Source organism: Eleutherodactylus coqui, chromosome 7 (genome assembly GCF_035609145.1).
Source record: "Eleutherodactylus coqui strain aEleCoq1 chromosome 7, aEleCoq1.hap1, whole genome shotgun sequence".
Taxonomy (NCBI): Eukaryota; Metazoa; Chordata; class Amphibia; order Anura; family Eleutherodactylidae; genus Eleutherodactylus; species Eleutherodactylus coqui.
Window position 1 is genome coordinate 45,084,072 of NC_089843.1, and position 23,840 is coordinate 45,107,911.

At 44.7% G+C, this 23,840-nt stretch overlaps 1 protein-coding gene across 1 annotated transcript; it reads right to left on the bottom strand.

Moving 5' to 3' along the window:
* Window positions 1–396: 396 nt before the first annotated feature.
* LOC136573489 (uncharacterized) lies at window positions 397–8,768 on the bottom strand. Its single transcript, XM_066574777.1, has 2 exons — window positions 8,660–8,768; window positions 397–3,656 (listed from the first exon to the last, which is right to left on the bottom strand). Exon 2 carries the CDS (start codon window positions 1,831–1,833, stop codon window positions 397–399), a length of 1,437 nt encoding a protein of 478 aa, XP_066430874.1. The 5' UTR covers window positions 1,834–3,656; window positions 8,660–8,768.
* Between the last annotated feature and the right edge of the window lie 15,072 nt (window positions 8,769–23,840).

The window sequence follows — 23,840 nt, forward strand, 5'->3', positions numbered from 1 at the left end:
TTTATACTACTGTTTGGTTATGTAACATATTCGCTTCTGCGCAGTATGATAAAACACATCATTCTTAGGTAAATAAAGCGGTGCACGTGTTTTGGCAATATATATACTACTGCATAGTTTCTCTATGAAGATATCCATATCTGGACAATATTAGTGTTCAACATCCCGTAACTATGAGTCACTGTAACTGGTCTTTTTACTAAACCATATTTGTCCAGAGTTTCTGTAGAATACCTCAAGCAAGTTAACCAAGCAGGTTAAAATAGTAGACTAGTAATAGAGATAGGTAAGCGCACATACAGCAATTAGTTATGATTACCTTCTACCTACACCTTTTGACACAATCTCTCAATCAATCATGTCTCAAACGTATCACAATCGGTCCTTAATCATTCACTATTTGCCGTATGATACCATTAAAATTTGGGGTCTTCTACAGAATACCTTATATGCCATGAAACAATTCCATAGCGATAAAAGTATTACAACTATGGCCAATGCCAAAACAGGATGTATTAGCCAATTAAGAGTGGTTTGTGCAGATGATGAATATCCCATAAAGATGTCATACCAATGGTGTGACGTGGCATCAGCAATAGCCGATCCCATCTTTACAATTTTGCCAGCTATTACAGTAGTACTTAAAATATGCGTTGCCAAAGATTTATTAAGCAATTTAATATGTTGCTGTACGTCTTCTGTGTCTTCTAACAACTTTTTGAATTTGGTCAAATTTAGATCCCAATTTGACACATTTAAAGGCAGTGGTTGCCAATTGACAGCCACTGTCTTGTCTCGTTCAGGTAATAACACAAAGGTCTCATTTTCCCAAACAAGTGCCGATACGTTTCGCAAGCATCCTGAAAATGGGACAACCATCCCAGGTACAACAGGATGATTACTTGCCAAACATACCTCCTGTGGGGCTATTTCAACCATCATTTTAAAAGTGAGTGGCAACACGGTCCATTCACATACATTGATCGTATTTTGTAATAAGCATGGTTCATAAACAGCCGATTGGACCTTGCATATGGTCCCCTCTAATGTATCATCACACAATGATAAATCATGAGTTCTATTTTGGTCATCAATGTAAATCCCGTTAAATCTAGGTACCCAGAAATGCATATCTTCCGGAACACCTATAAGTAAGGGGAGAACTACAAACTTACACATCACACTCTTTTTAGTAACATTGTATATGAATATGGTCCCTTTACATAATGTATCATTGCAAACCATTTTCTGCGCCTCCAACTGTATCCAATCAGTCTCAGTTATAGTCTGATTGAACACGGTCCTCCACACCTGCTCATTGCCAGTCATGAGCATAGTTTGAAGTGTGTTCTTTTGTTGTTGCTGATAAATGGTCTGCAAGGTACATATTGACCAATTAACATAGTTAGATATGTTAGAATTTATTTCATATGAAAACTTATTAGATGCATCTTGCAAATCAAGCATTATTGTGTCCACATCCGTTTGCATACTAAAGGGCTGCCATATAGTGGGCATCCAGTTAGCCTGCAATGTGAGCACATCTTTAATACCACTTCCCGCGTTATGCATTCGATTAGCTAAAGTCTCTATATCAAAACCATTAATAGTCCCAGAAAGCGCTCCGTAGCCTCCGAGTAAGGTATCATACCAAGCTCGACGGGAACGCTTGGTAGAACAAGTCCTTGAGGGTGGAAACTGCACGGAGGCTTGTATAACAGTCTTTTGAGCATCTCGTCCCACCAGGCGACAGGTGGATGGAACCCTTTTTATATGTCCAGGATCTATTTTAGAAGCATTAATGTTCACGAATACCAGGAACTGGCCCCACATGGCCCGATTCTCGATCTCCGTTGCATTCCCACACGTAATTACTTCTGTCTCATTTAAGGGAAATGAAAACTGCACTCCCGTATTTGTACAATTCTAAACATATTGTATCACCAGGGAGTAATTGAGATATGGCAACTCTTTTGGTCTCTGACAGCAGGACACTTTCACAAGTGACGTAATGTTTATTTGTCCCGTTGCCTTATGCAGTGCATATGAAGGACGGTAGGTCGAACTTATATGCGATAATGGATTTCCACTCCAGATAGTCCCATCAAAGGTAATATTCACGATATAACATTTCTGGTTGGCTTCACAAGTGAAGTTGTCTTGCTTCCTGGTTCGGGTTGAATTCCTCCAGCCCCACGAATAGTCATTCCTTCCGGTGTCATTGACGCGGATCCCTGGCGTCCACGCATCACCTACTGCGAACACCGAACACATGACGCCAAGGATTCCAAAAATGATTATGTGATTCTAGAGAAGGCAAGGAAACAAGCATTATTCCCGCAAATAGCACTTTTCTTGTGGGACATATTCCCATTTCTCTACTCCGGGTCGCATAATAAGCAAAGTTCGATCTTTCCCCACAGCAATAACTTCTGCTGGGGAGGGCGGTCCTTGGTGATTCTGAACCCATATTTTGGCCCCTACATTAGTAACATTAGTTGAGCCAAAGCCTTTATCTCCTCTTACTGTAAGTTCAGTGGGAGCCGCCCCTTCTTCCACTTGTGTCAGATACACTGGTATCAATAGCAGCTGTGCCATGCGCTCCTTTTTTCCTATTATCAGAGGATCTGTTCCTAAATTTATCATGATTACTTTAATTTCCCCCTGATAATCTGCATCTATGACTCCCCCTAGGACTACTGCACCTCTCAGAGCAAAACTTGATCTAGTAGCTATCTGCCCGAAGTGATTCTCCGGGATCTTGCATCCTAGCCCTGTGGGAATAGTACTCACCTTTCCTGGGGCTATCACCACCGTATCAAGAGCGTATAGATCCAACCCTGCAGCGGCAGGAGTGGCTCTATAAGGTGCCTGCGCATCTGGATTAATTTTCCAGTACAAGATTGTCTCTACCTTAGCTACATCTATACTGAGATTGGGTGTTAGCATGCGCATTAAGGGTGTCATAGAATCAGTGATGGGCCTGTTGTTGATAATCTGTAAAGCAGCAGTCAGATTATCTCTCCATTGACCATATTTGTCGGTCTCAGTGAGCTTCTTCAGGGTAGATTTTAATAACCCATTCATTCGTTCCACCAGGCCCGCGGCCTGTGGATAGTAGGGCATATGATATACCCACTCTATGTTGTTTTTACTGGCATACTCTTTTACCTGATTTCCGGTAAAATGTGAACCATTGTCGGTCTGGATCTGCAGGGGAGTCCCATAATACTGGGTAATAACTTCCAGAGTACGTAAAGTACTCCATTGTGTTGCTGTTTTACATGGGAATCCCACCATCAGACCTGAGAATGTATCTACTGCTGTACAAATATACTTACATCCTCTGCTCTCAGGGAGGGGCCCTACAAAATCCATCTGCCAAATCTGCGCTGGCAACTGGCCTCTCCCTATGTGTCCCATTACTGTATGAGGCACTTCTCGTTTTTGAACATGTTGACATACTGGACATTGCGCGATTACTTGTTTGATCATGTCCACTGTCAATGGGATACCTCTTTCTTGTGCCCACCTGTAAGTGGCCTTCTCTCCCAAGTGTCCACTTTTTTGGTGAGCCCAAACAGCTGTACCTTGAAGCCATGCTTCCTTTTCCTTGTCAGGTTCTTGTACGGCAACAGAGATCGATGCTGCCGCATCTGCTTGAGAATTAAATAAACGTTCCAATGAGTCAAGAGGGACATGAGCATCAACATGAAACACAGTACTTTTGGTACTCCTAATGAATTCCTCTATATCTTGCCAAAGCTCCTTCCCCCACAATTCCTTACCATGAATGTTCCAATCGTTTTTCTTCCATCCCATGATCCAAGTGGCCAAACCATTGGCAACTGACCATGAGTCCGTATACAAGTGACATTCTTGCCCTTGTTCCTGCTTCAGAGCTAAGAATACCGCACAAAGTTCTGCATATTGACTACTCTTACCCTCTCCCTCCATGACCAACGTCTTGTCTAATTTTGGATTAAAGGCTACACTTTTCCATCTACGCCTTCCACTGATATACTTGGCCGAACCATCCGTGAACCAAGCATGCTCTTTTTGGGAGTCTGTCAACTCAGAGTAAGGTATTCCCCACTTTACTGGGGATTCCTCCATTTGTGCTACTGGTGTAACCTGACCATCTGGAGGGATATCAGCTATCTTTTCATGCAGGGCAGCTATCCCCCCTTCACCTTTTTTCGCTCTTTCTGAGATGTACCATTTCCACTTAATGATACTCTGCTCCTGGGCATGTCCTATCCGATTGGACTTTGGATTAGATAATACCCAACTCATGATGGGTATTTGCGGCCTTAGAAGGACTATGTGTCCTGTTGTCAATTGTTCAGTATCCACCAGGGCCCAATAACATGCCAACAGCTGTTGCTCCAGTGGAGTGTATTTTTCTCCTGCATCTGGTAATTTTCGATTCCAGAAGCCCAGTGGCACTCTTTTGCCCCCTTGCTTCTGCCACAATGACCAGTTTGCATACATATGCTGAACTGATACATGAAGTTCTATCTCACCATCTTGTAAGGGCCATAAATCTACGGCCTGTTGTATGGCTTCTTTTACTGCTTCAAATGCAACCTGTTGCTCTTCTCCCCACGTGAACTCGTACTTCTTGCGAGTCACCTTGTAAAGAGGAGCAAGAAGCTGCCCCAGATGCGGAATGTGTTGTCTCCAGAATCCAAACAATCCTATGTAGGATTGTGTTTCCTTCTTGTCTTTTGGAGTGGGAAAATTTAAGATTTTCTGCCTTGCCTTAGGGAGAATCTCCCTATGGCCCTTATTCCATTGAATTCCTAAGAATTTCACCGTCTGAGAGGGGCCCTGCACCTTGCTATCATTTATTTCCCATCCTTTTTCTCGCAAATGATGTAACAGTCTGTCCAATTGTTTCTTTACAGATTGTTCATCCGGTCCCTGAATCATTATATCATCGATATAATGTGAAAACTGCATTTCTGATGGTAAATCAAACTCATCCAAATGTTCTGCCACCGTCCGGTGACAGATGGTTGGACTATGTATCCAACCTTGTGGCAATCGAGTGAACGTATATTGACGTCCTTGCCACGTAAAGGCAAACTGATCTTGCGCCTTTTCTTCTATTGGAATTGTGAAGAAGGCTTGTGCGATATCAATCACAGCGTACCATTGTCCACTGTGACTTTGGATCTGCTCCACAATTGTAATGGTGTCTGGGACAGCTGCCGTCAAGGGAGGTGTTTGTTTATTCAACTCCCTGTAATCGACAGTCATCCTCCAAGACCCATCACTTTTCTTCACAGGCCATACCGGATTGTTCCATGCTGTGGTTGCAGGCCTCACAACCCCAGCATCGACCAAATCCTTAATGGTTTCTCCTATTTCCTTGTGACCTCCAGGAATTCTGTATTGCTTCATAGCAACCAGTTTTCCTGCAGGAGGGATATGTACAGGTGGCATTTTGACCTTTCCCACCGTAACTGGACAAGCTTTTATCCCTATTTTCCTTACGCCAAAGGCAAACTTACCATCTTCAAGGTGTAGTGTCAATCCTTTCAGAATATCTATGCCAATTATATATTCCGGAATAGGTACTACTAACACCGTGTATTTACGTAAGGGCAAATTGCCCAATTTCAAAGTTACCTGTGTCTGTACTCCTTCGGTAACTTTTCCTCCCAATCCTGAAATATTAACTTTTGGACCTTTAAACTTTTTGGGATTTCCATAAATCAGAGTAGCCTCCGCCCCTGTATCTACTAAAGCTGGGACCCTTTGGACATTACCCCCTTTCCAATGTATGGCTAGCGGGACGTAGGGTCTGTCATCCCGCCTAACCCAGACAGGGGCTTGGCTTGCTACCTATGCGGAATCAGAATCTGATTCCTCCAGGAGCGGAGCAGATGGCTTCAAATGGTCCTGCACTTGGGTAGCTACCATTGCAGCCATCTCCTTCCATGGATAGATCTTTTGAAAGTCCTCCCATTCTAATTTCCTAGGCTCTGAATTAGTGACCTGCTTCTCTCTCTTTTTAGAAGTTTTTGGGGCCACTGAATCTTCCCTTTTATCCACCTTTTTGTTGGATAATACCTTCTGTTTATAAAGACGCCACAAATCACCTGTATCTTTTCCATCAATGGCGTCCTTGGAGACTCCAGCTTTCAGGAGAGCCTGAAACATATCTCTGCGAGATACCCTTGGCACTCCTGAATCACCAGTCCCCTGGGAACTAGGATTCCTAGACCTATCACGATCTGTTCGTTTTTCCTCTCTATCCCAGTTTCCCATATCTTGCAATTCCCGCATTCTAGCCACGACCGCAGACATTGGCTCATTAGTCATGGATAGAAGTAGGGTCATCATCACGGCTTTATAAGCCGGAGGTGCAGTCTTAATTAAACGATTTCTAACTCCTGCTGTCAGCCGAGTCTCCAAATAATCTTCCATATGCTCGATGATAATTAATGAGACCCTCATAGCTTCCTCCTTCAACCTTTCAATGCCATCCCTGATAGTGTACCAAGGTTTGTCATTGATTGGAATGTCTGCCTCTGTCGGGAACTTATTAAGAAACCCATTGGTTACTATATTAAACAGGGAAATAGCACTTTCTCCTTGATGATTAGGAAAGTATTCTCTAAAATTTCTACTGATTACTGGATCTCTGGTTAGAGTAACAAATCTCATTGCATCTTTTGGATCCAACATTACCCCAGTCGCCCCGTGCTCAAATAGACGGACCAACCATGGTATGTCAGATTCCCCAGGCTTTTGCCTAAATCTACTCAGTATATCATCAACTTCTGACTGAGAAAAATCCTCTAGGGTAAGCCTGGTGCGCCTATGTGGCACCAATTCTTCTTGCACCAACAGTCTCCCATCGGCATCGTACATATAGTTTCCCTGATCGTCATACCTGGGCAACCTTTGCCCATCATGACCTACGATAGGCTGGGTATCGGGTCCATATTCAGTAGTTTCCTTCCTTCTGCTAATGGGCTGGGCACGTTTTAAAGCAGGTGGATCAATTATTGGATTGGGTGGGTCTTCCCAATCCCCCTTATGCCAGTCCTCCTCCCCCGAAGAAGATGAGGAATCCCATAAGTCTCCATCCCACTTATCTGGGTCCCAGTTCACAGAAGCAGAAGCTATAGCTTTCGATACCTTCCGCTTATCAACTTTACCTTTGCGTCCCTTATATTTATTCTGAGCAACTTTTACAACAGCCTTTTCTGCAATATTCTGGTAATGTTCTATTTTTTCCTTTATCAGCCTTTGGTTACATTCCAACACCACTCTCTTTCCTTCAGATTCTGCTAACTTTTGTTCCGCCTGATTAAGTTTTCTTATTAGTTGGGACTTCTTTTTATGGATATTCCTATAGGCTGAGGCCAATACCCAATTTCTCCTACCCAACTGAACTGCATCACCTGCCTTGGCAGGGGTCTCCTCGAGTACCTTAACAACATCGAGGGGCTCTGAATCTTTTAGCTTACTATCCCATGATTCTGCAAGCCCACTATGCATCAACTCCTGAGCTAATATATCATAGGGACCCTCGGACCAGCCGGGGATGTCTATTTTCTGTTCAGATTTAACCTTTTTGGTTCTTTTTGTAAACATATTGTTGTCTTATTGGCAAAGTGCCAATTGGTGAAAATTTTTTGCACAGAGGTCCCCCTCACCGCGAGAAACCACCCTGCAAATTGGCACCAATTTCCCAAGTCCTGTCTCAAAGTTACAGAACTCCGAAAGTTTTGGCAACGTGCCAATTTGGTGAAACTCTGCACAGAGTTCCCCTTTACAAAATTTTGGCAACGTGCCAATCTGGTGAAACTTTGCACAGAGGTCCCCTTTACGGCGAGGCACCACCCCGCAAACTGGCACCGATTTCCCGAGTCCTGTCTCAAAGTTACAGAACTCCGAAAGTTTTGGCAACGTGCCAATTTGGTGAAACTCTGCACAGAGTTCCCCTTTACAAAATTTTGGCAACGTGCCAATCTGGTGAAACTTTGCACAGAGGTCCCCTTTACGGCGAGGCACCACCCCGCAAACTGGCACCGATTTCCCGAGTCCTGCCTCAAAGTTACAGAACTCCGAAAATTTTGGCAACGTGCCAATTGGTGAAATTTTGCACAAAGGTCCCGCTTATTGCTAGACACAACCGTGCAAACTGGCACCAATCTCCCAAGTCCTGTCTCAAAGTTACAGAACTTATAAAATTTTGGCAGTATGCCAATGGGTTCAACAGGGACTACTTACTGCGACTATCAATGTGTATTTACTATTATTACTCTATCATTTATCAAAGCAAAGTTATAACCATTTGAACCCCTTGGCAATGGGCCAAAAATCTAATATGGTGACAGCAGCCCCCCGTGCACTGAGAAGCACTGTCACAATACCAAATTATACAGTAATATAACCTTACCAAAGACAACAATATATATATATATATCCTGCCGACTACGCCAATTTATGTCTTACCTGCTCAAGATTTTGGCTATTCAATTACCTCATTAACGTACGAGCTAAGCACAGTCTTCGGTAAAACAAATATAAAACACGAGTTTATTCACTCTTTAGTATATGAATGTAAGTGAAACAGTTAATTAACATATAGGCATTGAGATCACATGGGTAACAAAGATAAGCATCAATACATCACCGGATATTGTAGCATCACTCCGCAATCGGGGGATCTCCAGGTACGATTGTCAAGAGGATCCGGGAGAATGCTGACAGATGTCAGCCACAACACGAGTCCCAAAATCCTTTTGAAGATCACCCTTATTTATACTACTGTTTGGTTATGTAACATATTCGCTTCTGCGCAGTATGATAAAACACATCATTCTTAGGTAAATAAAGCGGTGCACGTGTTTTGGCAATATATATACTACTGCATAGTTTCTCTATGAAGATATCCATATCTGGACAATATTAGTGTTCAACATCCCGTAACTATGAGTCACTGTAACTGGTCTTTTTACTAAACCATATTTGTCCAGAGTTTCTGTAGAATACCTCAAGCAAGTTAACCAAGCAGGTTAAAATAGTAGACTAGTAATAGAGATAGGTAAGCGCACATACAGCAATTAGTTATGATTACCTTCTACCTACACCTTTTGACACAATCTCTCAATCAATCATGTCTCAAACGTATCACAGTGGGGGAGATAAATTATATGCTGCCCTATGTGTGTGCTAGGGGGGGAGATAAATTATACGCTGCCATATGTGTGTGCTGGGGGGGGGAGATAAATTATATGCTGCCCTATGTGTGTGCTGGGGGAGGGGGCATGAGGGGGGGAAATAGATTATATACTGCCCTATGTGTGTGCTGCCAGGCGGGGGGGGGGGGATATATTATACTGCCCTATGTGTATACTGCCAGGACATTCTAAATGTCATAATTAAATAAGTATGCACTAAACTCCAACCCCCTTCATAATCCAGCCCCATATAACCAAAGCCCACCCATGTCCCGCCCCACCCTGTCGGGCCTTGTAAAAATGGTCTTGCTTGAAGCCGGTCCTTGGTGCCAAAAAGGTTGGGGACCACTGATTTAAACAAACTGTAATAATTCCTTAATATTATATTATTAAACATTGCAAGTCAATCAAGTTTATAATACAATATTAGATTTATCAGCAGCAGCACAGTTATTAGTTTATCATATATGCTATCAAACACTGCAAGTCAAGTTGATTAAATTTACAACACAATAATTTGAGATTTGTCATAAGACTACTTGTAGTTTTTTTAAGATATTTAATTTTTTTAAATTATTTTTTGTCTCCATTTTCTGTACACAATAATTTTTCATTTTTCTGTCGACATAGTTGTGCAAGGGCTCATTTTTTTGTGGGACATCCTGTTGTTTGAGTTGGTACCATTTTTGAATGCATTCAACTTTTTGATCGCTTTTTATTACATTTTTTCTTGGAGACAGGATGATCAATAAAGCTAATTTCTGGCGTTCTTAATTTTTTTTTTCAGACTGCGTTCACTGTGCAGGGTAAATAATGCATTACTTTGATAGATCAGACTTTTATGGAGGCAGCGATATCAAATATGTATTTTTGTTTTATTATTTAGATTATTTTATTGTAAGTATAGAAAAAGTTTTTTTTTTATTAATACTTTTTTTTAATAACTAGTACTTTATTGTTCTTATTTTTACATTTTCTTTTAGTCCTTCTATGGCACCACAACATGCGATGATTTGATCACTCCTGCAGTATGATGTAATTTCACAGCATTACATCATACTGCGATTTGACAGGCTGCCTATCAAGCCACCCCACAGGGATGGCTTTGTAGGCATACTACCAAGACAGCCCTGGGGCCTTTCAGAAGTTCCCCAGCTGCCATGACACCCACATGGCTCCCTGCGATCTCATCGATGTTCAGGGGATTTATATGCCACTGTCAGGATTGAGACCAGCTTTTAAAGGGTTAACAGCCCTATCGGCCTGTCAGGGCTGTTGCCCGCAGGTGTCAGCTGTAAGAAACAGCTGACATCCGCGATGTATAGAGGGAGATAGTCCCGCGATCTTCCTCCATACATGTCCTGCAGCTGTAGGATGTAAAAACACTAAATGGCCATCATTAAGCTGTTAAATACCACTACACCAGTATGTCCTGTGCCGCGGTGACTGTATCAAGAAATACAACAATGGTCAAGTCAGGGAAAGAGAAACTAGGTCATACACCTGGATAGCAAACATTCTCTAAATCAGGCCGATCTACAGTAAGAGCCTCAGAAAAGAATCTGTTTCAGTGAAATGAGGAGGAAATCCTGGCAGACTCTAAAGTAGACACCAAAGGTGAAAGGAGTCAGGACAATTCTCAGAAATCAAACATATCTAAGGAATTTCTCAAGAAAGCTCTAGCTCAAGCTATCCAACCTGTTCGTCAGGGAGATTGGGTCCAGGTACCGGAGGTCCCTGAAACTACCCGCAACCTCTGTCCCTACCTACTTGCCTCCCTAAGCTAAGCCTTACTAGGGATGCGGGGCAGGAGTCAGACTCACAGACAAATACAGGAAACACTTGGGCCTATTATGCAAATGCTTTCAGCCAAAAACAAATGAAAAAATGAAAAATGAGAGGAGTTTTGTTAGTTCCTATATAGTCTGTGCACACCAGTAGCAGTATACTGTATAGAATGGGTAACAGTATGCAGTATACAGCCGGGATGCTTGTGAATGCTTTGTGTGCACTACTGGTCCCAGCCAGCCAAACTGATGATGCACAAGAGTTGAAATTTTTTACACTTCAATCAGCATATTGTGAATCATAAAATTTTAACATTTTCAGTAGTATGGACAACTTGTCCCGTATATTATGTCTCGGTCCTCCACACGCCAGTCTTCTTGTCTCTCAGTTGCCCATGAGCTCTCGCCCGGGGGAGCCTGGTCTGAGGTTAGATTTGGGTGGTCCCCTGTCCAGATAATGACGTGGGGATCATAGCTCGGGAGAGCCCCTCTGATGTTAATTAGTCTATATTACTGACGCGCTGGAGGGCGGGGACCTCCAGAGATCATCTTTCAATAAAACATAGCAATGCACAGACTAATATGCAGAGTAACTAGTAGACACGGTAAAATAACAGCTGGATAGAAAAAAGGGACGGAATAGGAAGAGTAAAATTAAATTAAGTTCAAGTAAGAAGTAAGAAGGAGGGGTTTGACTGGTGGACGGGTGGGGTAGGGAGGGGAAGTGAGGTAGGCTAGGAGGGGTGGGGGCTTTGTGTAGGCTCCATGCGGGTCGGACGTCTCCCTACTTCCTCTGGATCATTGTCCCTTTTGGAATTGATGCTGCATCTGCGTTCAACGTCCGAGGCCCAACATCATCTCGCCATCTCCGGTTATCTGAGAGCTGCCCCCTCCTCTCCCAGTTGGTGGGTGAGGCTAGAGCCGCAAAAATTTTGTGTTCACTCCTGGGCCCTCATGTTTCGTTCGGACTCAGCTGTTGCTGATCACGGGCATTTCTTCTCAAATCGCTCCAGGGGAACCAGGTCAAGATAAAGTCCTCATGTGTGCCCCTCTTCCAACTTGTGAGCTCTTCTAGGCTGCAGATCATATCTGCTTTTTCTCTCTATTGTTTTGGGAATGGTGGAGTTTGTTGTAGCCAGTGTAATGGTATTAATGCTTTTGCAGCGTCTAATAAATGGGCTATTAATTTGTTTTTGCGGGGGTGGAATAGCGTGGATGGCTTCCACAGGAACACCATATCTGGTGTGATTGTTAGTGCTGGGCAGAGGACCTTTAGGTCCTTTTCTACTTCCTTCCAGAATAGAGTAATGCCTGGACATTCCCACCATATGTGAAGGAAGGACCCTATTTCAACATCGCATCTCCAGCATCTGTTATGTGGGGCTAGTTTGTAATTATAAAGCCATTGGGGGGTTTTATACCACCTGACTAATAATTTATAATGGCTTTCTTGCATAAGTACGCAAGGAGAAAATCTGTAGGCCAAGTCCAGGATTAATTTAGTGTCCTCCGTTGTCAGGGAGATCCCCAGTTCCTTTTCCTAAGAGGTTAGGAAATTAGGTTTGGTAGATATGGGTGGGGCTATAAAACTTTTTCTTATGGTGGAAATTTTTCTGCCGTTGGGCGTAGTTGCACCCAGGCTGTTTTCAAAACTTGTTTTGGGTCTAGTTGACTTGTATATATACAGAAATTCCTTCAGTACACCTTTAACGTGTGCTGCCTGTAGAGGGGTGAGCGAGTTGTTGGGCGCCAGTTCGATTAATATGGTTTCTGGGGGTTTGTGTGCTTGATTTTGGACATCTTCTATCCTATTGTTTTCGAGTTGTTTCCATATGCTGGATGATCCTGGGTCGTGTTGGATCCCTAATATCCTGTTTACGCCACTTATTGGTGTCATCGGGGAGGGATCTGGGGCCAGCGATTTTTTGAGTCTGTCCCAGATCTCGCAGGGGCCTCTAAGAAGGGGGTTGAAATTTTTCGCTCTATAATGGTTTTTAACTGGGAACCAAAGGTCCTCCAACAGAGTGTTGCCATGTGAGGCCACCGCCAACTTCTGTAGCAGGAGATCTCTGGGTGGGTGTGTCAACTCCATCCAGTAGCTAAGCTGAGTAGCATGATAATAGTCCTGGACGTTCGGCAAGTCCACCCCCCCTTCTGCCCTCCTTCTCGTCATCAAGCTATAAGCAAGCCTGGGTTTTTTTTGTTTCCAGACGAAGTTCGTGAACAGGGTTCTCAAGGATTTGAAGAAGGAGAGTGGTAGGTGGATAGGAATCATACGCAGTCTGTATATAATTATAGAGAGCACGTATGATTTTAGGATATTCTTCCTCCCAAACCACGACAAGAGTGGGAGATCGTATGAGCGCAGAAGGGATTTTATTTAGGGGATCAACGGTTGAACGTTATGCAGGTATAAGTCCTCAGTTCTTTTAGTAAGCTTAACCCCTAAATAGTCTATCGCTGTCTCGGACCACGTGAAGGGTGAGCTGGACCTCAACGGCGCACTTTGTGTTTTTGGGATTGAGATATTGAGAATTGTTGATTTGGTGAAATTTACTTTAAAGTTGGAGAGAGAGCCAAAGTCCTCCAAAAGCGTAGTGAGTCTGGGGAGGCTTTTTTCTGGTTTAGTGATTACAAACATTATATCGTCTGCAAATGCCGCCGTCGATAATGTATGTGAGTATACGCTTAGGCCTCTAATGTCCGGGTCCTGCCTAACCCATTGCAGAAGGGGCTCCATGGTGAGAATAAAAAGCGAAGGGGAAAGAGGGCAGCCCTGTCGTGTCCCATTGCGTATGTCGAATGGCGGCGAGAGTGCCTCATTTACTTTTAATCTCGCATGTGGTTTTGTGTAGAGAGAAAAGATAGCTGTAATCAAGGGGGTGGGAAAATTGAATCTGTGGAGTACTCTTTCCATGAAGGTCCAGCTCACCCTATCAAACGCTTTCTCCGCGTCGGTACTAACGAAGACCATTGGGATTTTACGAGTTTGGGCATATTTTGCAGCATGGAGTAATCTTACGCTATTCTCCCTACCCTCTCTGCCTCTAACGAATCCCGCTTGTTCCGGCTATATTAAAGCCGGTATAAATTCTCCTATTCTCCCCGCCAGGAGTTTGGCCCAGATTTTAATATCTTGATTTATAAGTGATATAGGCCTATAGCTACTGCACTGTTCCGGATCTTTGCCCTCTTTTAGGATGAGAGTAATATGCGCCTCTTGCGCTTGTTTGGGGAGTTTCGCCCCGCTTAGAAGGGCGTTAAGTAATTCTGTTAGTCTGGGGACTAATTGCGCCTTAAAAGCTTTGTAATAAGACAACAGGAGGCCATCCGGTCCTGGGCTTTTACCCTGTGGGAAGGAGTGTAGGACTTCCTCTATCTCTTTTTCTATAATCGGGGACAGCAAGCCCGACGCCCCTGCCTCGTCAAGTTCTGGTAGGTTTAGGGATTTCAGGAACCCGTCTATTTTCCCAACAGTACTCTGTCGGGTTAGGTGGCTGTCGCTCTCCTCCAGGTTGTATAATTTTGAATAGAAGGATTGAAACTCCTTAGCGATTTCATCAGTGGAGGAAACCGTAGCCCCCCTCTGTGTTTTTATAGAGAGGATCGCATTCCTGGCCTTAGCTTTCTTTAGCAGTGTTGTCATAAGCCTACTGCCTCGGTTACCGTGGGCATAGTAGGCTTGTTTAAGATGCATGTGTTTTTTATTAAACTTATCTGTAAGAATACAACGCAGCTGGTGTCTAAGGGAGGCCGGTTCCTCTAGGTTGTTTTTCTTTTGCGAGAGCTTAGTGACTCGTTCAAGATTTGCTATCTGAGCAAGTATTTTGTCTATTTTTTCCTGGTTCTGTTTTTTGACTCTTGAGCCGAGTGCTATTAAGAGGCCTCTCACGTAGGCTTTATGGGCCTCCCACACCATGGGTGTTTCAACGCTTCCGTCTAGATTGTTATTGAAATATTCCTCCAATAGGTTTCCTAAATTAATTCTTTCCTCAAGGGGGTCTAGTAGGGAGTCATTTAGGCGCCACCTCCACTCGCGGGGGGTGGGTTGCGGTAGGCACATATCAATGTGTATGGGGGCGTGATCCGAAACAGTGACAGAGTCTATACTAGCCTTTTTGATACATTTTAGTAGATCAGGCGAGGTACACAGATAGTCGAGTCTCTGGAAAGAGGAGTGCACTTGGGAGAAGAAAGACTAGTCTTTAGATGTGGGGTGTAGGAGTCGCCAAACGTCCAGGACTCCCAGCTCCTGCATAGCTTTGTGCAGTCTTTTTAGCTTTGTCTGCGAGATCTGTGATCGCCCCGTTGTCGAGTCAAGCAATGGATTTAGAGTCACGTTCAAGTCGCCCCCCCAGTATAATATGTCCAACTGCGAATTGTTTAAGGGTCTCCAGCTGTTTGACTAGCCAGGGGATTTTATCTGAATTTGGCGCATACAGGTTTGCTAGTGTTAGTTTTGTATTATTGATTGAGCCTTTAAGGAAGAGTGCTCTTCCCTCCCCATCCTGGAGTGTTGATTCCAATTTAAAGGGAATAGATTTGTGAAACATTATGGCCACCCCTTTAGAAGCGGAATGAGGGTGGGTGTTATGAAATTGTTGCAGGAGGCCCATTCCCGGGAGAAGGAAATATTTGTCCCTCTGGTAATGTGTCTCCTGCAGCATTAGAATTTTCGTCTTGCATTTTTTGAGTAATTGTGCGACATTGTGTCTCTTACCCGAAGAGTTGAGGCCTCGGACGTTGAACGATGTGAAGCGTATATGGGTCATTTCAATTCCGTTTCCTCGATCCAAGTACTATACCTGTGGATACAAACAAGGAGAGAGAGAATGAGGAGAGGTCACGATCCCGCAGGAGCCCAGACTTGGGGCCCCCACTCAAGCCTGCTTTTCTTTTTTTTAAAATTTTTTCCCTTTATTTTTGATAAATCGGCCCTCAGTCCAAGTGAAGGCCGGTACAGATGGGTTAAGCGGGGTTAGGGTAGGGTTCTGAGTGAAGAAGAAGAGAGAAAAAAAAAAAAAGGGTAGAAATTAGATTAAACAGGGAGGGAGGGTGTCTGTGCGTCAAGTCTATTGAGGTGCCGTTGAAGAGGTCGCGAAGCCCGTAGGTCCGTCAGTGAAGTCCCAGGGCTGCGCTTGTCTAAAAAAGACTCTCTCTCGGCTCCTCAATATAGTGAGGCGGGGGAAAGAATAACCGTTAACAAAAACAGATTAGTAACAAATTAAATGAGCCAAGTCCCAGAGGGACGGGCCCCATCACAAAAACTATTCATATTAGTATTGTAGTTGCGATATATAAGGTTGCCAACTCAGTGGGCGAACTAAGTCATCCTTTGAGTCCTTCGTACAGGGTTTCAATTCTTGATATTCAGGCGGGTGTTAGCCCTTTAATTTTCAGGTGTTCTCTTGTAGGGGTCCAGCTCTGTTTTTCTTTCTCCTTTCTCTTGGGGATCTGGTGTTTCCCGGGATCTGCTCCATTTCTGTTAATGCTAGTGTGGGGAGCGTGGGGAAGACCGGTAGCGGAAACCATGAAGGGATCTCAATAGGCTCCATTTCTAAGATATGCCAACACTTTTGCAAGTCCTCTGGCGTGCGGATGTTGATTCGGTGGCCCTTGATGTTTATTCCCAGTCCGAAAGGAAAGAGCCAGGAGTACCTGATGTCCCAGGCTCTTAGGGCCTCAAGTAGGGGTCTCATTAGGCGACGTTTCGCTAGAGTTGTCGGAGCCAGATCTTGATATATTTGGATTGGTGTTCCATCGTACTGTAGCTCTTTGTTATTTCTTGAGGCCATCAGTACCGCGTGCGCGTCTGGGAACGCCAGGAGCTTGCAAATCACATCTCGTGGCGGGTCCTGCCCGGTGGGTGGGGGTCTAAGGGACCTGTGGATGCACTCTATGGAAATTTGTGAGGCTCTTTCCTGGCCAAGGAGCAGAACGAACAGTTCTTGCGCTATTTTGGTTAGAGTCTCTGCGGCCCACGTTTCCGGAAGTCCTTTAATTCTTATATTATTCCGCCGATTGCGGTTTTCTAGATCCTCTTGTAGGGTCAGGGCTTGGTTTAATTGATGGTGCTACTCTCGGACGACTTGCTCTAATTCTGTAGAATGTGAGACTAAGCAGGCTGTGGTCGTTTCTAGAGCCTCAACTCTTCTGCTTGTAGATTTATTCTCATCTTTGATCTCTGACAGGTCCGATACAATTGGCTGTATTAGTGTTCTCATAAAGCTTCTGGATACCTGTTCAGTTTCCTCACCTTCCGAAGACACCTCCTCCCCCCTTTCTGTGCTGGATGGTGCAGAAGCTGTTAAGTTTAGAGACTTTTTGCTAGAAAGGTGCGGGGATCTGGATACCCTTTCTTTGAAGAATTTTTGCATATCAGGTTGACTTTTTGCTGTACGGGGTGTGCTTAGAGTGTCGTTGCTTCTATCTCTATTGTTTTTCCCCATTATGCGTTTGAGTTGGTTTCCGACTTAAGTCATACGATGAGGCCCGTCTTCTGGTGTGTCTTTTTATTTAGCCATTGGACGGATGTGGCCTTGTGGCTTCACCCAGTGTTTAATTCTGGTAGATGTTGTCTCCTTTCAGGGGCCGCTGTTCTCCCGTCTCTGGGTATATAATATAGATGGGGTATGGTCAGCTGCTTTTATGGGTCCTGAGTGGTTTTTCGAGGGCATTAAAATCACCCTATATATTAAGTGTATGTCGTGGGGGCTCTCAGTCAGGGCCCCCTGGCAAGCTTCAGGCTGCGCCTGTATACAATTCTTGAAGATCTCCCTCAGGGAGAGGGGTTTGGAGCTCTGGGTGGTGTGGTTAGGTGCAGTTCTATTATATGGAGCCTGGAAGTGGGGCCAGTCACCAATGCTCCTGCTCTTCCCTGTATAAGGTTTTTGCAGGGCTACGAGCGGATCAGCAGCTATAGCCTCAGCCTCCCTCCTCACTTTCTTTTTCTCCCTCCGGGAGGGGGGGGGGGCGCCGTTACAGCGCCGCTCCGGTCCGACTTGTTCTCCCTATCCCCCTTCTCAAACCTTGTCCGGGGGCCCTCTCCGGGCTGCCAGACCACTGCTGCCCTTCTGCTTCTCTGGGGGTTTCCGCCGGCAGCACGCCTTCAGATCGGCGCGAAAATGCAGGGGGGGGGGGCGCCTCCTCTGCTCCGCTCTGGTTTAGCCCACTCCCGCTGGTCCTACCCTGACCGGGTGATCTTCACCGGGCTGCCAGACCGCTGCTGTCTCTCTCAACGTCACCGGAGGTCTTCGCCGTCAGCGGCCCCACACTCGGCGCGAATGTGAAGAGGAGGGGGGGGGGGCGGGGGGACCGCCGCTGCCGCCGCTGCACCTCTCGACCCGACTTTTTCCTCTTCTTGCAGCTCTGTCCGGGCAATCCTCTCCGGGCTTCCGGACCGCTGCTGGTTTTTTGTAATCCGCGGGTTTCTGCCGGCAGCGCGCTCCTCGGCACCGGAAATTGAGGTCTGGGCTTCCCCGCCGGAGCTAGGCCTCGCCGATTTTCAGCGTCGGGGAGTTGGCCGGAGGGTCTCTTTCTATTCGTCTGCCTGCGGAGCAGCCGCCGCTGATATTCAGCAGACTTCTCTGGCGACAGGAGAGCCGGTAAACGGGTGATTTCTGTCCCAGTAGCAGGAGCGGGGTTCCTGCACGTCTGCTACCTCCGCTGGCTAGGTCACGCCCCCCCCCTTTTGGGTTGTTTTAAGATGGATCCCTGCCTAAACGCTCCTTCTAACCTACACTAATGCTCTCCCTCATTCACAGCACCTCTGTCCCCCAGCTAATCCAGTCGCCGTGTGAGGCAAGCATCTTGCAACCGGAGTTTTTATAATCCCAGGTTTCCTGATCCGGCCAGCCAATCACTGCTATAGACATGCACAGGGTTGGCACATCATAGCAGGGGGTGCCAAAGCCTTCCCTGCATATTAATTGGCTAAAAAAGACGCTAAACATGTGAAATTTTCTCGAACACCACGTGATGCTCGCTCAAGTAACGAGTACTTTCGAATATGCTAATGCTCGAGCGAGCATGCTCGCTCATCTCTAATATCTGCCTATTTTAAAACAAGATGCAGATGTTTATAGCATTCTTGAAAACAGAATTTCTGTGGTAGCACGTAAAAATAGAACTCTTAATAACATCTTGTCTCCTAGCCTTTTTGTATTCAATGATAAAACATACTAGCTGACTAAAACAGGGTTTTTTAAATGTGGAACTTCAAGATTAGAGTTGAGCGAACTTACTCTGCTGAGCTTGATGCTCGTTCAAGTATTAGCGTACTCGATGGTGCTCATTACTTGAACGAGCATCAAATCATGTTTGACGCCGCCCCAGCTTTTGGCTCCTCCCCACTGTGACGTGCCTGTTTTGGCCCCTCCCCGCCGCTACGCAGCGCGCGTCATTGGCAATTTTTTTGTCAGGTAGAAAGGAGAGCGAGGAGAGAGAGACAGAGACAGAGACAGAGACAGAAACAGAGACAGAGACAGAGACAGAGACATAGAGAGAGAGAGAGAGAGAGAGAGAGTGGGTGCTCGCTCATCTCTATTCAAGATGTAGCACATGTGACTTTGCTGTCAAAAAAGAATCCTTTTCAAACAATAAGAAAGGCAAGGAATACAAAATAAAAAAATATATCAATTGTGATTCAACCTATTTAATATAAATTATAGAATGCATCGGATGCAATTTACAATACGTGGGATGCACCACCAGAAAAGCAAAGACAAGTATAGCAGAACATATAAGAAGTATCACAAATTACATCTCTTCTCATTTCGGTGCTGCTAAACATTTTATTGAGCAGCACAGTGGTAATACACACAATTTCAGATAGTATGCAATCAAAATACTCACAGATAAAAGGAAACAGAGTATTAGTCACAAGACAATCCTTAATTGAGAGGCTTTTTGGATAATGAATTTGAAAACAAGGAAACCATCAGGCATGAATGCTAAAACTGATTTGTTTTATATTTATTAATATTTATAAAAGGGAAAAGTAAGGAGAAAGATAATTTTTTTCCTCCCCTCCCCATTATAATTGTGACTAAGTTCATGGAAATAAAACATGGTAACTAGAGATGAGCGAGCGTACTCGGCCACGCCCCTTTTTCGCCCGAGCGCCACGATTTTCGAGTACTTCCATACTCGGGCGAAAAGATTCGGGGGGCGCTGTGGGTGAGTGGGGGGTTGCAGCGGGGAGTGGGGGGGAGAGGGAGAGAAAGAGGGCTCCCCCCCGTTCCCCGCTCTGCCACACCTCCCCCGCCCCCCGGCGCCCCCCGAATCTTTTCACCTGAGTACGGAAGTACTCGAAAATCGCGGTGCTTGATCGAGTAATTACTCGAAACGAGTACGTTCGCTCATCTCTAATGGTAACATAATTGTCAAGTCCAAATATTAAGTGAACGTTTAGTACTCTTATAGTTGCTAAATAAAATAATAAATTCAGCTGTTAATTTTGATATCCTGCTAAACCTATTTCATCCATCAAAATGAGATATTTTTGGTCTTACAAACACCCATAATCCTAGCCAAACCAGGATCCTAGTGCACATTACCTAGGAGCAAAATCCCCGAAACAGATGTGTGTGCATGGATTCTGTATACTTTTCAATTCTCAGTCATTGCTATAAAGACCTGTATAAAGGGTCAGACATTGATTTGCAGGAATGCTGCCATCCAATAGCTGGCGCTGCAGAGATAGTGTTCCATCTTCCTTATTTGGGTTGCAAGTGAAACTAGTGTTTGAGGACCCTTAATAAATGTATTTGTCTATTAGTAAATGCACACAAAGCTGTATATTGCTGCACACTATTTATTGCAATGGAGTTGCACATAGATAGAAATAGACAATATTCTTATTCCAAGGATTTATAATCAGAACTATGATAAAAACTTCTGACAGATTAGAAGATCTTTGGACAAGACAATGAAATAATAATCTACTTTTAAAACTACCAAGAAATCATGTGTCTAAGTCCAGGTGCTGCAGTTCAGGGTGCGGGCAGACGAGCGCATAAACGGCACGTTTTTGCGACCAAACGTATATACGTGACCATCTGAGGCAATGGTTTCGAATGTACTCGTTCACATGGGCGATTTTACGGCGCGTAAAAACGGCAATTCGAAAAAAAATGGAACATATGCGACCGAAATACTCGCCAACGCATATTCGATCGCCGAAAAGACCGTTTGCAAAGTAGGAACAAACGAAAATACGCTTTCTAGCTCTGGTCGTGATCGGTGAAAAACGATCGCTCGGGCGATTACACGTTGCGCTCGTGCGAACGTAAATACGCCTACGCTCGTCTGCCCGCACCCTGACTTCTACAAAAGGGACCTTTCAGGTGGGACGGAATTAGTCTGCTCAGACATTTCTGTGTAGCCCCGTTGGGGCTTAAATTTCACATCTGTTAAAATCCACCTGTCTTTACTTCAAAACCCCAAGATTAAATTCTGCAGAGGAAAATTTTTCTGATGTGGAATTAAGGACATCTTCTGGAATTGTTGATGCAGATTTCTAACATACAGGAGATGTAATTCAGCAATTAAAATCTGCAGAGAAGAACACAAGAAATAACACAAGACACTCTCCAGAATCAATTTTGTGGTTAAAACACAACAAAATAAGGACTAATTGATAAAATCTGTGCTGCGTCCTGCGGACAATTCCATCCTGTGTGAAAGGTCCCATCGATTTCTCAGCAAAGCTGCAATTAAAACTCAATTAAGTAACAATGTTAGATATATATATTAGATATTGGTACTATCTATTGAAAAGGGTGAAATCCACAATGAAAATCTTTGAAAAATTTGCAACAGGATTGGTGATTAGCGGAATAGAAATTTCACATCACCTCGATTCTATACACATTTTTTAGCATCTGCACTGAAAATCTACAGCAACTCTGCAGCATGTCAATTCACCCTCTAAGTTATGCTCACATGGTGCAGAAATGCTTCAGAATGTCCGCAGCATAAAATTATGCCCCAGATTCCGCAGAATTTTTGCATCCAAAACGGTCAAAATCAGGATTTTGGTTAACGTTTGTATTAGTTTTTGAAAAGGTCAAAACAGATGCATGTCCGCAGATGATTTTAGAAAGTGCCATGCTCCCCTCCACTGCAAATGATATTAAAATTTGCTCGGAGCCTTTCACAGTTATAGACAACCTAAAGCCAATATTTTATCCATCCTCATTAAAATAGGGCTGACAAAAACAAACACCAAAAAACAAAAAATCTCGACACTGTTTTAGGATTGATGAAAGTTTCTTGCTCACAAAAGGTTTATATAGAGATATAATAAATAGAGATGAGCGAACGTACTCGTCCGAGCTTGATGCTCGTTCGAGTATTAGCGTGTTCGAGATGCTCGTTACTCGAGGCGAGGACCACGCGATGTTCGAGTTACTTTCACTTTCATCTCTGAGACCTTAGCGCGCTTTTCTGGCCAATAGAAAGACAGGGAAGGCATTACAACTTCCCCCTGCGACGTTCAAGCCCTATAGCACCCCCCTGCAGTGAGTGGCTGGCGAGATCAGGTGTCACCCGAGTATATAAATCGGCCCCTCCCGCGGCTCGCCACAGATGCATTCTGACATAGCTCAGGGAAAGTGCTGCTGCTGGTGCTGCACACGGTCCTTCTTAGGGCCACATCTGACCGTGTGCAGTAGTGTGGAGGCTGCTTTTAGCAGTGTTGCCCTTTTTTTTTTTCAGGCGTGCAGAGCATTGCGTCCTCAGTCTGCAGTCATTGTACATAGTATAGGGCCAGTACTGGTGAGGCAGGGACAGTGGGAAAGGTGAAAGAGATATACTGTCTATATAGGCAGTGGGCTTTTTCAAAGAAATTTGGGAAAAAAACTATATTTGGGCTGCCTGTGACCGTCCTCAGTGTACTGCGTGTCTGCTGGGGGTAGTAGTCCTAATTAATATGCAGCTAAGCGTTACAGCAGGCTTGCGCAAAAGTGTTTCCTGGCTCTGCGTTGCCCATTACATCACCGCCGTCATCCTGTCCACATTGAAACAGTATACATATATACGCTGCCTACAGTATCTGTCTACTGTCTCAGCTCTGCCTTTCAAAAAATAGAAGCAAAATACTTAAGGCCTACTAGTGGCGTTTGGCCACTTGACTGCTTCTGCGCTGTGAATTCCACTAGCTCAGTCATACGCACCTACGTCTTACTACAGGCGTGCGCAAAATTCTTTCCTGGCTTTGCTGTGCGTTCCGTAAGCGAAGTCAGCCTCCAACCACAGGCCAATAAGCAGCACATTTTATTACAGCGTTCTGTTTCTGCTCTACTCGTAATACACCATTCTGAGGGGTAGGGGTAGGCATAGAGGACGTGGACGCGGGCGAGGACGCGGGGGCCCTAGTCAGGGTGTGGGCACAGGCCGAGCTCCTGATCCAGGTGTTTCGCAGCCGACTGCTGCGGGATTAGGAGAGAGGCACGTTTCTGGCGTCCCCAGATTCATCTCACAATTAATGGATCCACGCGGTAGACCTTTATTAGAAAATGAGCAGTGTGAGCAGGTCCTGTTGTGGATGGTAGAAAGTGCATCAAGCAATCTATCGACCACCCAGAGTTCTACGCTGTCCACTGCTGCAACTTTGAATCCTCTGGCTGCTGCTCCTCCTTCCTCCCAGCCTCCTCACTCCATTACAATGACACATTCTGAGGAGCAGGCAGACTCCCAGGAAATGTTCTCGGGCCCCTGCCTAGATTGGGCAGCAATGGTTCCTCTCCCACCGGAGGAGTTTGTCGTGACCGATGCCCAACCTTTGGAAAGTTCCCGGGGTCCGGGGGATGAGGCTGGGGACTTCCGGCAACTGTCTCAAGAGCTT